Genomic DNA, 14,592 nt, shown 5'->3' on the forward strand with positions numbered 1-14,592 from the left:
AAAAGTTCAGTACCGATGGTAGCCGAGTGTCCACCCTGAAACAGGAGACAACGCACGCTCCTCAGTGTGACCGGCAAACAACAGTCAGACTGTTCAGCACAAGCAACCGTCGCAGCCCTCGATCATCCCATATTGTAGGATAAACAAAACTCTTCAAGGAAGCCATATGCCCTGCCACATAACTTTATGAAACATCCAAAAGTAACAAAAAAAAAAAAAAATCATTCTCTAAGGGAGCTCAGAACACAGCAATATCTACTTTCAAAGTACATCTCAGAGAGAGGTTTTTTTGAAGTATTTTATTGAACGAGCACATCAGCAAGTAAAATTTTAAGAAAAATCTACATGCAGCTTCCTAGAAATAACAGTCCACAATTCCCTCCTCAGTTGTCTTTAACCATCTGGTTTTCACATTCCCCAAGCAGCTTATACAGGTTTTTTACCTCCCTCTGTGATTTTCCTGTTTTGATTATTTTAATAAATAATGGACACCACAGGCGATCCTAGAGAAAAGTCCACATCTCAGCACTGCATAGCTGGACAACTAAGTTCACTGGATGTCATCATCATCAAAGAGATCTTCGAAATCTAGTCAGAAAAATAAGATAAGGTAAAATTAAGATTAAAAGTTTCCACTGTTACATATGCACATACTCCACAAGTACAGTTTTTCATCGTTTGGATTAAAGACAGAAGTAAAGGTGAATTAAGCAAAGGAGAGCTACTGCACCACCAGTCACTAGAAAGGTAACATCAGGGCGGGAAGAGACAGAGAAGGAAGGCAGGCAGACGCAAGTACGCATTCTCTATCACACACAAATTAAACTGCTTCACTTCTACAACACAAGCTTTGCAATTAAACTCATGAAAGCCAAGAAAGGCTTCAAAGGAGGGGCTTTTATAAAGGCGTTAAGCAGCCAGCACATTCAGAGTGGATCGACCGTGACTCCCACACTCCAGAACTACACAAGTCCTAGCTTTATGCACGCAGCAAGTCTCAGGTGTACAGATCCCTGCAGAATCCTGGCTTTAGGTCACTGTATCCAGGCACATGATATAAATTCTGCAGACTGACATTCGCGCTTGTGATTTACTGTTAACAATCCCTTCAAAGGCCGTTTCACTGCTGTGAGGGTGCTACTAACACTTCTCAGAAAACTCATCTCCCTCAGACTAGAGAAATGTGGCCGCTAATCACAGCTGTTCTAGTCATCTTCGGGAAGTACTCTTAACTACTCAGCTTTGCATATTGAGCATAAACTAACACCAGAAATGAAACCAAGTTTTTATTCTATTGAGAGGCAATGTACACATGCCAGATAATAAACTGATGATTAATTCTCATCGAGAAGAATCCTAAACTACCAATGGAATATAATACCACAACCTGATGTTAGAATTTCATGGAAATACCTACTCCCAAATATGCTGGCTCCAACAAAGAGGTAGGTCCCTCACAACTGTTGAGTGTGTATCAAAGCTGAACTTCTTTTCTCTCCCGTATTCTAAGTCTTGAGCAATATGAGAAACCTACTTTATTCCAGAATTAATATCAGTTTGTGACATCACCACAACCAGATTTATAAACGTACCTGAAATTCACTGTTGAAACATTTAAATATACTTAAGAAGCATAAAAAAAAGCCCAGCTAGCAACCAAACATGAAGTGTTGTATATTCTCTCCCCAAGTGGCCAGGTACATAGCTGTCCTCCTCTCTGAAAGCTGTGTATATACTTAGATGCATCCGGCTGACTTTCAAATGCAGAAAGCACATAAACACCTAAGTTTTGTTTTGCTTTGGATAGATGTGCACGCACACCTTCAGCAATTAAAGATTTATAAAGTAATAACACCCAGAGACAATTTGTAAAGTCCTGTCTACGCTTTTGTATGTATTTACACTGTTTAACATAAGCTGTTTGTTCCACAAACAGACCAAGGCATTTTTCCCTTGGAGTGACTTACATCCTAAATCGCCTAAAACCTCCGGGAGAGAAGAAACACGCGTTACATCACTCGCACCTGCGTCATTTAACACTGAAGCGCTGTTACGGCGCTCACCAGAAGTTAGCGAGAACTTGAGCGACTACCGGCCACAGAAGACAGGAGATAAGAGAAAAACACAGAGAGGTTTGTTTTGATAACCTGAAATCTGCCACTAGCAGGCCCCCGCTCGGCCGAGGGAGCAGGAGCGGCGGTGACACCAACCCCCCCCCGCTCCCGGCGGCCCTCACCGTTAAAGAAGTCGGCGTGCACCGCCTTCTCGTTGGCGGCCAGGTCCATCAGTAGCCCGGTGCTTCCCCCTGCCTGGGAAAACAAGCGCTGAGCGACTCCCGGCAGCGCGGCTCCACCACCCCGCCGAAGGAGCCCCACCGCCCTGCCGCCAGCTTCCCCAGCGCCCCCTCACCTCGTCGAGATCCACGTACGGACCAGCTCCCTCAGGGAACATCTCGTCCACCGCCGGCTTCATGGGGACACCTCCGCTGCTTCTCACCGCGCCGCCACTTCCGGCCGCGCAGCGCCTACTTCCGCTATCAGACCGGCCAGCGAGGCGCCGCTCTGCACCCTCGGCGGAGTCGCCTCTCGCTGGTAACGCCCCGCCGTTGCCATGGCGAAGAGGGCGGCGCTCCGCCATTTTGCTCACCCCGCCCTCTTCGCCATGGCAACGGCGGGGCCGCGCCCGTGAGTTGAGATGGGAACAATTCACTGCTACTGCTACTAATATATATGTATGCAGATATGCACAATGATAAATATATACGAACGAGTGATGCACGGTGTAATTGCTCACCACCCCTTGACCGAGGCCCATCTCATTCCGAATTAGTGATCCTGAAACAGATAAATCCCAATACCGCAATCCCAGACGAACGGGAGGCAGACAGAGAGAGCACTCCCAGTATCCGAAAATGAGAGTCCTGGAAGACCAAAAGCCCTTCTTTCCAGCTGTCCCTCACTTTTATACTGGGCATGATGCTGCATGATATGGAATACTAATTGGCCAGTTTGGCCTCAATCCTAACTCCAAGTACAAATTGTAAGGAGAGTCATGGACCCCCCATCCCAGCCATGCTCCCTGCTATCCTGTTGTGCTCCCACACACTGGCAAGAACACGGCAGCTGAAAAGTCCTTGTGGCCTCAGTGCCAACTACAAACATCAGTGCGCTGTCTCAGCATTCTTCTCAGAGCAAGTCTCAGACTAAAACCAAAACACTGGGCTCTTCTGGCTGCTAAAAAGAGCTGACTCTGGCCCAGCTGAAGCCAGGACACGTGTACAAGCCAAGGGGTCAGTTTCCTTAGTCAAAGCTGTGAGCTTTATGCGTAAAAAAACCTCCAAAAACCTTGTAGCAGAATCAAAGCGTTTATTGATTTCATGCAAAAGCATATATTGTAAAAAAGAAAATACTGGTTCAAAGTGCAGGACGCTGCGCGTGGTTGCTGTGGGTATCAACAAGCGGCTGAGGGGCAGCTCAGGAGCGTTTGCTGGCAGCCGTGTGTTCACTCCAGTGTCTCGGCACCAGCTTCAGCAAAAACGAGTGAAGGAATCAGTGCTCGTGGTTGGGCACGCTGTAGCCAAGGTGGCTCCCGAAAGGGAACTGGGCAAAGAAGGCTCTGGCCATTTCATCGATCCTGTCATAGGCTCCCAGGGTGCGGAAATATTCCACGTAGGACCAGAAATCATTGGATGAGAAGGGCCAGTAGGGCAAGGCTACAGACTCCCGGTAGCGACCTAAAAGAAAAAAAAAAAAAATTGCAGATTACTTTAATACGAAGCGTTTTTTTTGGGAAGTTTGGGCCAAGGAGCCAACATGGGGTTGTAGGTTCACTCAGGGGCTTGTGGACTCCTCTGGCAGGAGAGAGGCAGGCAGAGTCATGAAGCCTTCTGTGCTCCCCTCCACAGAAGATGAAGCTAGTGTCCTCTGCTCCAGTTGCACCAGGAATGACAGAAAAGGACAAGATGGAGAGCAGGAATGAATGGATGCCATCAGCATTTGGGGCGATGGAAGAATTCATCGGGTTGCTTTAATTTCTAGGAGGCTGCAGGTTACTTAAAAGCAAGGACCAATTGCAAGCAAAATCCATTTTTCCGCATTACACACCATTTCCTCTGCCCAATATAAAAGTAAAAGGAATAAGGCACCATCATCTGTGCTGTGCCCCTGCATCTTCCCGCTCTGGCTCCTGGCAGTAGAGCCAGGGGAAAGGGCCATGCAGTCATTCCCCAGCCATCTCAGCACAAAGGTTAAATACAGCCCGGTTAAATGCAGTAGAAGACAGGGGTGCAGGATGCACCCCGGGCTCCCATGGTCAGGATCTGCACTGCCCCGACATTGCCTGGGGCTGTAGAGCTGTGCCTCTTCCCAGCGGGCCATAGGAAACGGGCTAAGGAAATGGAGAGGAAAGGCACTGCTATTGCTGCTGCATTTGTGCCTGCTCTAGGAATAGCTGAGAAAATGTGAAATATTCATTGAAACAAGATTTCAAGTTCAGTAGCAAAAGGAAATCGATTCTGAAAACGCAGGAGCTGACCACCCTTGGGCTCAAATCTGAGCAAACACAGAATCATATATAAAATGTAAACACTTGCTGAGACCACATAGTTACAAATGTCTTTCTGTGCAGCAAAGCTAAACACACTATTTTGATTTGGTTTATTTAAAGGGGCTTTATGGAATAAATTCCACTCACCAGGCTCAGCTTGGGACCAGGGTCTTTAGCGGGAATTAAGAGCCTTCAACAATCCTATTGTCAGACCTAATTTTATGGAGTAAACTTTGCAGCGTGCAGGCACAGATGGCACATGACAAATCAAATGAACCAGCCAAATGCTGCCTGCAGAGGAGAATTCACCACTTGTACAAGCTGACCTTAGATTCACTTTGCAGTCTGCTGCTTGGTCCGGTGTGAAAGAAAACCATAATTGTTGGTAATGAGAGCAACAGGATGCTGGCTGAACGAGGTTTTATTTTTAGATTGACACACGCTCTCCTGACTGCCTATGAGGCTGTTGTAGGAATAGTTGCTGTACACAAGTACAATAGCACCCTGGAAGTTGTGGAAACACAGATGACGCATTTAAAAGATTTTAGAGCCATACGGAAATAAAATGGAGCACAGGGAAAACGTTTTGAATTAAAAGTAATCATATTAGCCCTTATTCTGTATACAGATTTCTACGTTCTATATCTGTTACAATACTCTCCTTGCATATTTTTACCTGCGTGCTTGGGATGCTGCTGGCTATCCTGCTGGTCGTATTAACCGAGACGTACACCAGCAATTGCAATACCTTGTTAATGCAGATACTTCCATGCAACTTCGTTTTCAGAAAGAATTCTTTCTGAAAACACCAGAGAGAGGTTAACTAATATAATCATCAGTAAGCCAGTGTAAACATCATTAGGATGTTGAGGGTTTTTTTAATCAAATGCAAACACCAATCCAATGGGCTAATCACACAAAGTGACACGAACCACAGGGTAGCTGTGCTAAGGGATTTATTCCCACATTTCTTTAATTGGATTTGGGGCAATTTGTAAATGTTAAGCTTTTTGCCATGGAGGTCAGTATTTCTTGCTAATAGCTAGACAGACATATAGTAGCAGTGTTCAGGACAGACAAAATTCTCAGGTATCTAAGATATATATTAAATCTGGTGCTTTCTCGTTACGATTTTGTACAACAGAGTTAGTGACTTGACCATAATCCCTTTTATTTTTAAGACTGCAAGTATATTAGCTCTATTATTAGATGTTAATATGTCAGCTTTTAACAAATTTTAAAGAAACTTCTAAAAATTCACTCTTCTTTCTCCCCCAAGAGCTAGTTGAAAGCAATTCTACAGCCTGCTGTGGTTAGTAAGCATTCCTGCCAAAATTGCTGCGGAGGATCAGGGCTGGGAGTTATAAATGACTCTTCTAATTGTTAGTTATACAACGGAAAGAAAAAGACATGAAGAATTACCATCTCGATCCCGGATTGATCGGGCATCTGTAAATAAAGAGGAAACTCGTCAGTACCAGCTCCTGCACAGAAGGACTTTCTGTTAGTAAGAGGTTGCTGTGTAGCCAGAAGCTGACAAGTTCTTTAATGCACACAGAGGAACCTCTGTATAGCCAAATGTTTTTTGTTTCTTGAACAGCTGAATAAGGAATTCCCCATTTACCGTCACTCAGTGCTACGAAACAAATACTCTTAACTAACAGCCAGAGCAGTTGCAATTAATACATGAACAATATCTGATACTAAATGGAAGATACTGTATCAGTAAGAAAATATTTCTGGCTGCTTGAAAAAACAAACAAGAATAAATTCAGCAGTAATCTTACCTGTTAGGATGTTCATCAGCATACAGAAGAAAAGGAAGCCAATAAATGTCATCTTTTCTGCAAGATACTGCTTGTATTTCTGAAAAATAATCTGTATAGCTGGGGATTATTACAAGAGATGAATATTTATGCAAAGTCTATTATTTCTTCTTTTGTTAGAAGAATCTCTCCCAAACCAGATTCTAATTACTAGTTTAGGTATAACAAGATCCAATTATGTTTCTTTACAGTTTCTGAACTGCAACACAGTGTATTAAAAGAGCCATAGTCCTGAAGCATGTACTCATATTTTATTTTGAGGTGGCATAAATCCAAAAGGCTCCTCTGAACTGACATGGGAAATGATTTGCTTTGCGGTTAATTTAATTTTGCTTTAGAAATTACCTCTCTTTCCCCTTTTCTTCTTGCAGTAGTAAAGGTCTGTAGCTCTGAGTCAGCTACAAAACTCCGACAGGATTACTATTGCCGTAAAATACCAGCGCTGTTTAAAGAAGGGTGGGGGGAAACGTCACTGAGTTACTACACCAATCTGGTTTTGTTGCCTTCAGGTAGAGGTATTTTAACTGCTGACATTTGCATTTTATTTCAACACTGTCTGTGGAAGACACAGTGGACAGTCTCTGAGAGGAAATCAGAATCAACTTTGGCAGTAACACTTTTGTTTGTTGAAGACAGAGGGAGAAAATCTAGAAGCAAATTCAGCGATTATTACCTTTGCTGCCCTCCTGACTTTCTTTCTTTCTTCCCTCTCAGAAAAATAGATTTTTAAATATGTTATTTGAGCAAACTGCTAAGAGGTTATCGAGTTCTGTCTCCAGCTGAGTCACAAAACCCACAAACACTTGATGCTCATTTATGTTCTTACTTAGAATCCTTAAAATCTAGATGTTAAAGTGTACATAGGCACCAAGTATCCACTGAAATCAATTCACTTACATTAAGCAAAGTAGTATGTCCCAGGTGACCTCAGCCATGGTGATGGTGGGGGTACTGCAGCCTTCAAAGAGGGTCAATAAGCTGCACTGTGAACTTTCACGTTGTGCTGATTTCCTGGAAAGACTCCTCTCCCGATGCTGAGCAGGTGCTTTGGGCTCCACCCTGTGCAGGTTGCTGAATAGATCTAGCACTTCAAAAAGCCTGGAGGGGAGAAGCACTTTTGAAAATGTTCAATTAATGCATACAACTTGATTGATTTTCTTTTAGCACAAAACTCCTGGTGGCAGCAGGTGTGGTCAGGGACTAGGGTGTAGCAGGAAGAGGTCTTTGGTTCAGGGAGTGACAGGGATTTCTATGCTCCTAGAAGACTGTTGTGTTGCCAAACCTGGCAGCTGTTTCCAGATGGCTCCTCTCTGGAAAGGAGCTGCTGAAATTCCAGTGCAGAGCTCACTGCACACGTTCACACTGCGATGAGCTGATCATACAGTTGCTGATCTGATCTGCTCCCTCTCGGATGGAAGTTTTCAGTTGCCTTTAAGGTCTACAAAATCATTTGTCTATCTCAATTCTAGACACCTGCATTTCCCAGCTGTCTGTGGTGGTTCTGATGTTGGTCCCTTTTCTCTACCACATCCACTTGTCTGCCACAGGGCTGTCATGCAGGGAAAGGGAAAGTCTGCGTACTCATGCAAAGTCCTGGAGCAGAGAGACCCAAGCGAGTGGCCTTGCAGGAGGCCCCAGCTTTGCTGGAGTTTATTCCTATCTACACGCAGAGTTAGATAGTCCTGCCAAGAAATAAAGATGTTCTGAGCAAGGAGGAGAGAAAAAAAAAAAAGAGAGAGAGAAAAGAGTGCTTTGTAGCACACCAAGCTGTGCCAACTCTTCTGGAGGCTGAAAAGAAAAATATTATGAAAGCAGAACCTATTCCATCTTTGAAAGGCTTTAATCCTCCTGTTTAATATTTCCTCGGCCTGCAGGAGGGTTCCCTACATCAGCCACATACTGCTGGCACCTCTGCCCCACTCGCCTGTGTTACAGCAGCTGTTGGTGGGAGAAGACGCTTCCTTTGCTTGGTGGAGTCCTACGGTGCAGCCATGCACTCGCGTCCACCCATCAGCACTCCCCTTTCACTGCCTGGTCAGTATATCCTATTCAAATAAACTATGAGGAGCACTGACATATGCTAATACATACACAGAACAGTCATTAGCTGTAATTAAATAATTAGCATAAAGCTACTTCTGTGCACATCCATCAGCAGCTTTTTGGTTTGGCAGTTGATAAGGAGGTGTAGCTCCAAGTAGGAGGTGAGATAACATGTTGTGGATGATGACAAAGGAGAATAACGATGTTCCAAACACAGCCACATCCTGCAGCTCTCCCCTCAAGGAATTAACAGTGTTGTAGGAGGATGACAAAGTCATGGAGGTTATAAGGATCAGGGTCACTCAGGTCACAAAGTGGTCTGCTACAACACTGGATGATCTTAGGAGGATCCACATCACTAGGAAGGCTCACGCTGACATACACCTTTACACCTACCTTCTTTACAGGCTCTTATTCTGTTTTTTGAAGCTTGGAGTTACCCACTTCTAGAACTAGGCAGATCACAGATCTGACATTGTGTGACACTCTTCTATCAATTACTGGCTTTCAGCTTAACTCATATCAAAGTTTTCCATTTGCTACTGCACAGATTGGAGATAGAAATAAATTCTCGGGGTTTCCACAGTAAAGGAGATCTAGGAAAGTATAAAAAGAGGATGAGGATCAGTATTTAAAACAGTTTCATCAAGGAATACAGCCAAGAGACACAGTTGTCTTAAATGTTAATTTTAACCCCTTTCCTACCAAGGCTTCTGTTGCTGTAGATTACTACTTCCCCCCACTGGGTCTGCCTGTTTTAAACACAACATTGGACTAGAGAACAGGTGATCAGTTGCTCAAAGGACTGTGCATAGCGGGTTCAGTGTGCCAAACAGAGCACCACATCTGCTGAGGCCAACCAGAAAGCACACTGTGCACTAACTTGCAGCATCTGTAATATGCTGCAGGCATGTTCATTCCATCTTCTCCTTCGTTTTTGCTCTAGGACTCCTTTCCTTTTTTCAGACTCCATTGCAGAAGGCAATCCAAATAACAGCACTCTATGCCCAGCACAAGTGCTGGTATGGATCAGCTGGCAGAGCCCTCCACTAATAGTCACTGCCCTGCAGGCTTCTTCACTGCTGAGCAGTAATTGGAGATGCCGTGGTGCCCACGAACGCAAATCTGGCTCAGAAGCAACCATGTTTCAGTAGACACTATAACACTTAATAGGACAGCCACTGAAAGAGTCCAGTGTTTTAATTTCTACTCATTCTGGAAAGAAATTCACCAGTTTACTCTTTTTCAGAAAGTCTCATTAGTTCAAAACACTTACTTTTGCTGGCAGCAAATTTTTCAGGTACCTTATTCCAAAGTGTGCACAAAGTTTTTTACATAAGGCAGCTTACTCTTAAAAGCTTTGCTACATTATAGAAGGGGCTGACAGTAATGAGCTTATTCCACCCACCTGTCCCAGGGGAATCCAATCAATATGCCCTGTTTGTAGATGGCTCTCAAAGCCAGAAAATCCCCCCCACATCAGTCACCTCTGTCAGAGACAGAAATCAGTCGGAACGTAGAAGACATTCCTTTGGGAGTAGGGGAATGCAGTCTGGGCAGTGCGGTTATTTGTGTGACTTGCTCCCTGGTGGGGAGCAGTCCTGGAGCTGCCAGCCCCACAAGCCTGCCTTCGGGTGGGCCCGCTGCTAATGGGCTGTTTTACCCAGAGCCAGCCCCTGGGGAGCAATTCAGCTCTTCTTGTTGATTAACTAGAAACAAAGATAAAAGAATATGAAAAAGCAAGTTTATGGATGCCTTTGTTTTCTCAGCAGCTGTATTAGACTGGTATTACACACAAAAAAGTCTATAACCCTCCAGGCACTGGAAAAAAAAAACCCTGTACGTTGTTTCGAAGAACAGAATATTTCCTATTTAATCAACAGGCAAAAGCACAGGCACGCAGAGCTCTCTAAGAACTTGCTTATGAACGGCACTTAAAGCTGCATCTGAAGTGCTTTGCCCTTGGGTTGAGCAGATAAAGCGTTCTCTGTAGGGCTGCAACACTTTTGCACATCAGAAACAACCAGTGGCAGTGATATATAGACCAGGGAAACACAAACGTTTGATTGTTTCCTCCAGCAATTTGGTCTGAACAGTACAGGTCAAAAGGAGATTCATGTGACTAGAATATGTTTTGCTCAGACAGGTGTGAAGTGCCCTAGATCTTTCAGACATTTACAGCTTCATTTTTTTTTTCCTTTGAGTTCTGGTTTGCTTTTGTGAATACAGAAGCTCCAAAATTTTCTGATGATGCTGGGTTGCCCAAAATAGTAAAGCCCAGGGCAGACAAGGAAGAATCAGGTGAAGGTTTCACAGTACTGAGCAGCTGAATAACAAAACAGCCAATAAAAGTAGATGTAAAACAAAGTTCCTGCGTAAATATCTCCAACTTTAAAGGCCCATGGTATCTGACCATTCCCACTCAGAAACTAGATTTGGGGCTACCACAGATAGTTCTAGTAAAACATTGTTCAACACTCAGTTACAGACAAAAAAGCAAATCAAATAGGAGGAGAGGAAAAAACCACAAGGCATCTCTATGCAACTGTGCCACACTTGCTCTCATTTTGGATGTTGCATGCATTGTTGGTTTCACCATCACCAAAGGACATGATAGAACAAGAAAAGATACAAAGAAGGAGGAGAGGGGAGTTCACAGCCACGGAGCAGCTAAAGCAGACTGGGACTCTTCAGCCTGGCAAAAGGATGAAGAGACCTTAATTTCTACCGAGAGACATCAAATCAGTCTGGCAAGGGCTTGTTCAAAACAAGTTATGGGTTTTGATACATTTAAGCTGTAGCATCTCTTGTCATAATATATTATCATCAGCTACATGGTGTCCTGGCTGAGGGTGTCCGAGCCCGGCCTGGAAGCAGAGCCTGACCAAGCAGCACTGCACTTTTGCACTGTATTATTCTCCTCAGGCATCCTCTGCTGCTGGGCCAGGTGAGCTCCCAGGCTGACCCAGCCCGTTTTACTGAAATACTGTGTATTTCCAGTTCTTGTGAACAGGCATTTTTCCTGCCAGCAACTGCTTTGATCATCCTGATTGTAGTAGTCCCTGGAGGCTATTGAAGACAGACACAGCAGATGGATTTGGATAGTTACAAAACAATTAACAGAATAACTGTAGTGCCATTAGAGATAGCCAAGTTAAAATGAACCACTTTCACATGTACTAGAGCTATCCCTCAAGGTGAATGTCAGATTTACAAACCATAGCGTTAAAGAGTAGCTCTACACTTAAATAAATCAGAGTTGAGAACAAACAAGTGTATCTGTCCGCATCTATTTCAACTTATTATTTTAACCTCTATCTGAAGAACATCTATAGTACTTGCAGATGCAAATACATTTCCATGTGTACACAGAGAGCAGGCAGTGCTGTATGCAGCCGCAGGTAGCAAAACCCAAGCAAGGGATGAGTTCTGCGGGCAGCAGGATTAGTGTAACTTGGATCCCAATGAGACGCTCCTGCCACGTATCCCAGTGCCTCTCCTCACAAACACCCCAGTATCCTCAGTTTCTGCCAGGCACTCTAGCTTCCCCCGCAGTCCCTTTCCCTCCCAGGGCAGCACTGCCAGCTCCAACCACCAGGTTTGACTTTCTCAAGGGTCCACGTGAGGTTTCTCGCACAGCACTGGGGACTGGCCCACCTGCTCCTGGGCAAGCAAGGAACTGCTACAGGCCAACTTCTTCCCTCCTATCACTGCTGGCACTAATAAATTTCCTCCACTGTCCATCTGCAAATTCTCACAGGAACCTCACATCTAGGTTGCCACCAAAGTGGGGTAGAATTTACTAATTGTTTCAAACTATTTTTGCTATAGGCAAAGTGGAATATCAGATCCAACAAGTCCACTTGTTTGCCTACGTCTTGTTTCCCCAGGAGGCAGGGCTCGCAATGCCTGTTAGCACCACAGAAGGTGCACCACAGTGAGGAGTGGTTGTTTCCCAGCAGCTCTGCCGCAGGGAGAGTGAGAGGCAGCAGCACCCAGATTGTAGAAGCAAAGCATCCAGAACTTATCCTCTCCCTTCCTGCACCCACATTAGATCTAAGTTTGTTTGCAAGACACCTTTTTTGATGAATTGGTCAGTTTTTGCTTTAGCCATACTCAGCTATTTAGCACGGTCACAGATGACTGTGAACTCAGCAGGGAGACTAACAAACCGGTCACTGAGCCCTTTCACGGCTCTCAAGAGAAGATGTATTTTTCCCATTGCCATTATGGTTAGATGTATCACAGCAATAACCTCCACCATTTTGAAATATACTCACAATAAATAGCTTTTCAGCTTGACTGAATGCCCCAGCTACACTTAAGCTATTAAGCCATCAGCAGCTGTTTACTGTTTTCATTTCACAGAGATGTTTCTTTAAATAAAAGTGCATTTAATATTTTGTTATCAAACAATGGTAAGATTTTAGTAGGGTGAACAGAAGCTTCTTTACACACAGGGTTTCTTCTTCCCTTCGATTCATGCTCCAAGGCTACTTCAATATCACCACAGTTATACCTGCCCACAAGCAGCTCTGCCCCACGGACAATAAAATCGATTAAACCAGTCTGATGAAGAGATGGGCTTGATTACAAAAAAATCCATCAAGGAAACCTGAGCAAGTTGCAAGTGTATTTGATACCAGCAATCAATAACACCACATTAGAGGCTGTATCATTGTAGCAGTTGCCAGACCAAAAGTCACATGTGAAGAGACCAAATGCTGCACAGTGCCCTGCCATGCTGGCAGTGCCCTGCCTACCCAGGACCAGGACATTAGCTCAGGGAGACCATTGAGCTATCAGGAGATTGTTTCAGCTGCAAATGAGGAGTCTACCTTTGAAAGAGACTTCTATCAAGGAGGCAGCTTCTATCAAGTTCAATATATTGATCTGGGCGATATGACTGAAGAGAGCAGTCACCCTGTATGCTCACTGCTGGAGGTGTTGCTCAGCACTACAAGCAGCACCAACATCTTATCTTCCCTCAGCCTTCTTGCATTTGGTGAAACAAGCTCAATTTGTAAAGGTTTAACAAGTGCATTAATGCTGCCTGCCTGCCAGCACAGGAAGAAATTGTGCCAGGAGGACAGTGCCTCTCATGCTGCTCCATGACAAGGCTCAGACATTTGTGTTCTCTGTGTTCTTCTTGGTCCTGCCAGAGAGGGAAGGAAGTCTTCAGTGAAGGCTGCAATAGGGTCAGGATGCTACCACAGCCTGGAACAATCACCCTGCCTGGTCCATGGGAGGAAAAACCCTCAAGAACTGCAGGAGTTCCAGTTTGGCTCAACCTTATCTCTCATGGGCCAGCCAGCACCGTGGGTACCGCAAACACTGTGCTGCCCTAGTTGCAGCTTTGTACCCACTCTGGCATGGGGAGAGCTGGGCTGTAACTCACCTGCAAGGGCCATTATAGCTGGAGATTTGTACTCTGCTGGGCACAGAGGAATAAACCTGAAGGGCACAGAGGACAAGTCACATCTGCAGTCAGGAATGCGACCATGGAACTGTGGCCATCATTTCTCTTTGCACATCCATGACTCCCCACAGCCCATCTACGCCAGTCTCGTGGAGAGGATGCACATGGCTCAGCATCCCCAGCTGAGGAGCAGGGAAGATTTGGGAACGCTCTTGTCTTTCGTGTCCTATGTTCCCTTAAGGTTAGCAAAGCAGCCAAGGAAGATCACATGCTTGTCAGGAAAAAATCATTTTGTTTCTCCATCTTACAGAGGTTTGCTGTTTTAAAGACTGAAAGGGTGAAGACTATCAGTCACCATTCCAAATAATCTGTCCCAGTTTTTCTGGGTAACAGTGCTAATACTGTGCTGGAAGGGAAGAACAAACCCTGCCCAGCTCTAGGAGCTTGTAAGTTGTAGTGATCCAGGCCGCTACTGCCTTATACATTGGAGGCAGAGCTTAACCTTATAGCTAGTCCATTTTAAGGCATTATTTATTCTGATCAGACATTTAGCCTTCTAAGTTAGTAGCCTTATCAAGTTGTACAAGGTACTTTGCAGAAAGGAGTTATTAGAGGTTTAAGGTTCTAGTTTGAACTGATGTGCCAAACTCTAGTCGGATTGGACAAGACTGAACCTAGTCCAAAAGGTGACCAAATTAATTTTTAAAAGAGGTTTGTTGGCCTTGACACTCTGAAATTCCTTATGCTTACAGGTAAACA

At 44.6% G+C, this 14,592-nt stretch overlaps 2 protein-coding genes across 2 annotated transcripts; both read right to left on the reverse strand.

Moving 5' to 3' along the window:
- Positions 1 to 320: 320 nt before the first annotated feature.
- COPS9 (COP9 signalosome subunit 9) lies at positions 321 to 2,494 on the reverse strand. The gene is made up of 3 exons (XM_086618474.1): positions 2,410 to 2,494; positions 2,237 to 2,309; positions 321 to 588 (listed from the first exon to the last, which is right to left on the reverse strand). The coding sequence occupies exons 1-3, from the start codon at positions 2,470 to 2,472 to the stop codon at positions 551 to 553; spliced, it is 174 nt and encodes a 57-aa protein (XP_086474600.1). The 5' UTR covers positions 2,473 to 2,494; the 3' UTR covers positions 321 to 550.
- Positions 2,495 to 3,548: 1,054 nt separating this feature from the next.
- On the reverse strand, positions 3,549 to 6,384 carry OTOS (otospiralin). Its single transcript, XM_009991967.2, has 3 exons — positions 6,333 to 6,384; positions 5,968 to 5,994; positions 3,549 to 3,733 (listed from the first exon to the last, which is right to left on the reverse strand). The coding sequence occupies exons 1-3, from the start codon at positions 6,382 to 6,384 to the stop codon at positions 3,549 to 3,551; spliced, it is 264 nt and encodes an 87-aa protein (XP_009990269.2).
- Positions 6,385 to 14,592: the final 8,208 nt, after the last annotated feature.

Source organism: Tauraco erythrolophus, chromosome 11 (genome assembly GCF_009769465.1).
Source record: "Tauraco erythrolophus isolate bTauEry1 chromosome 11, bTauEry1.pri, whole genome shotgun sequence".
Classification (NCBI taxonomy): domain Eukaryota; kingdom Metazoa; phylum Chordata; class Aves; order Musophagiformes; family Musophagidae; genus Tauraco; species Tauraco erythrolophus.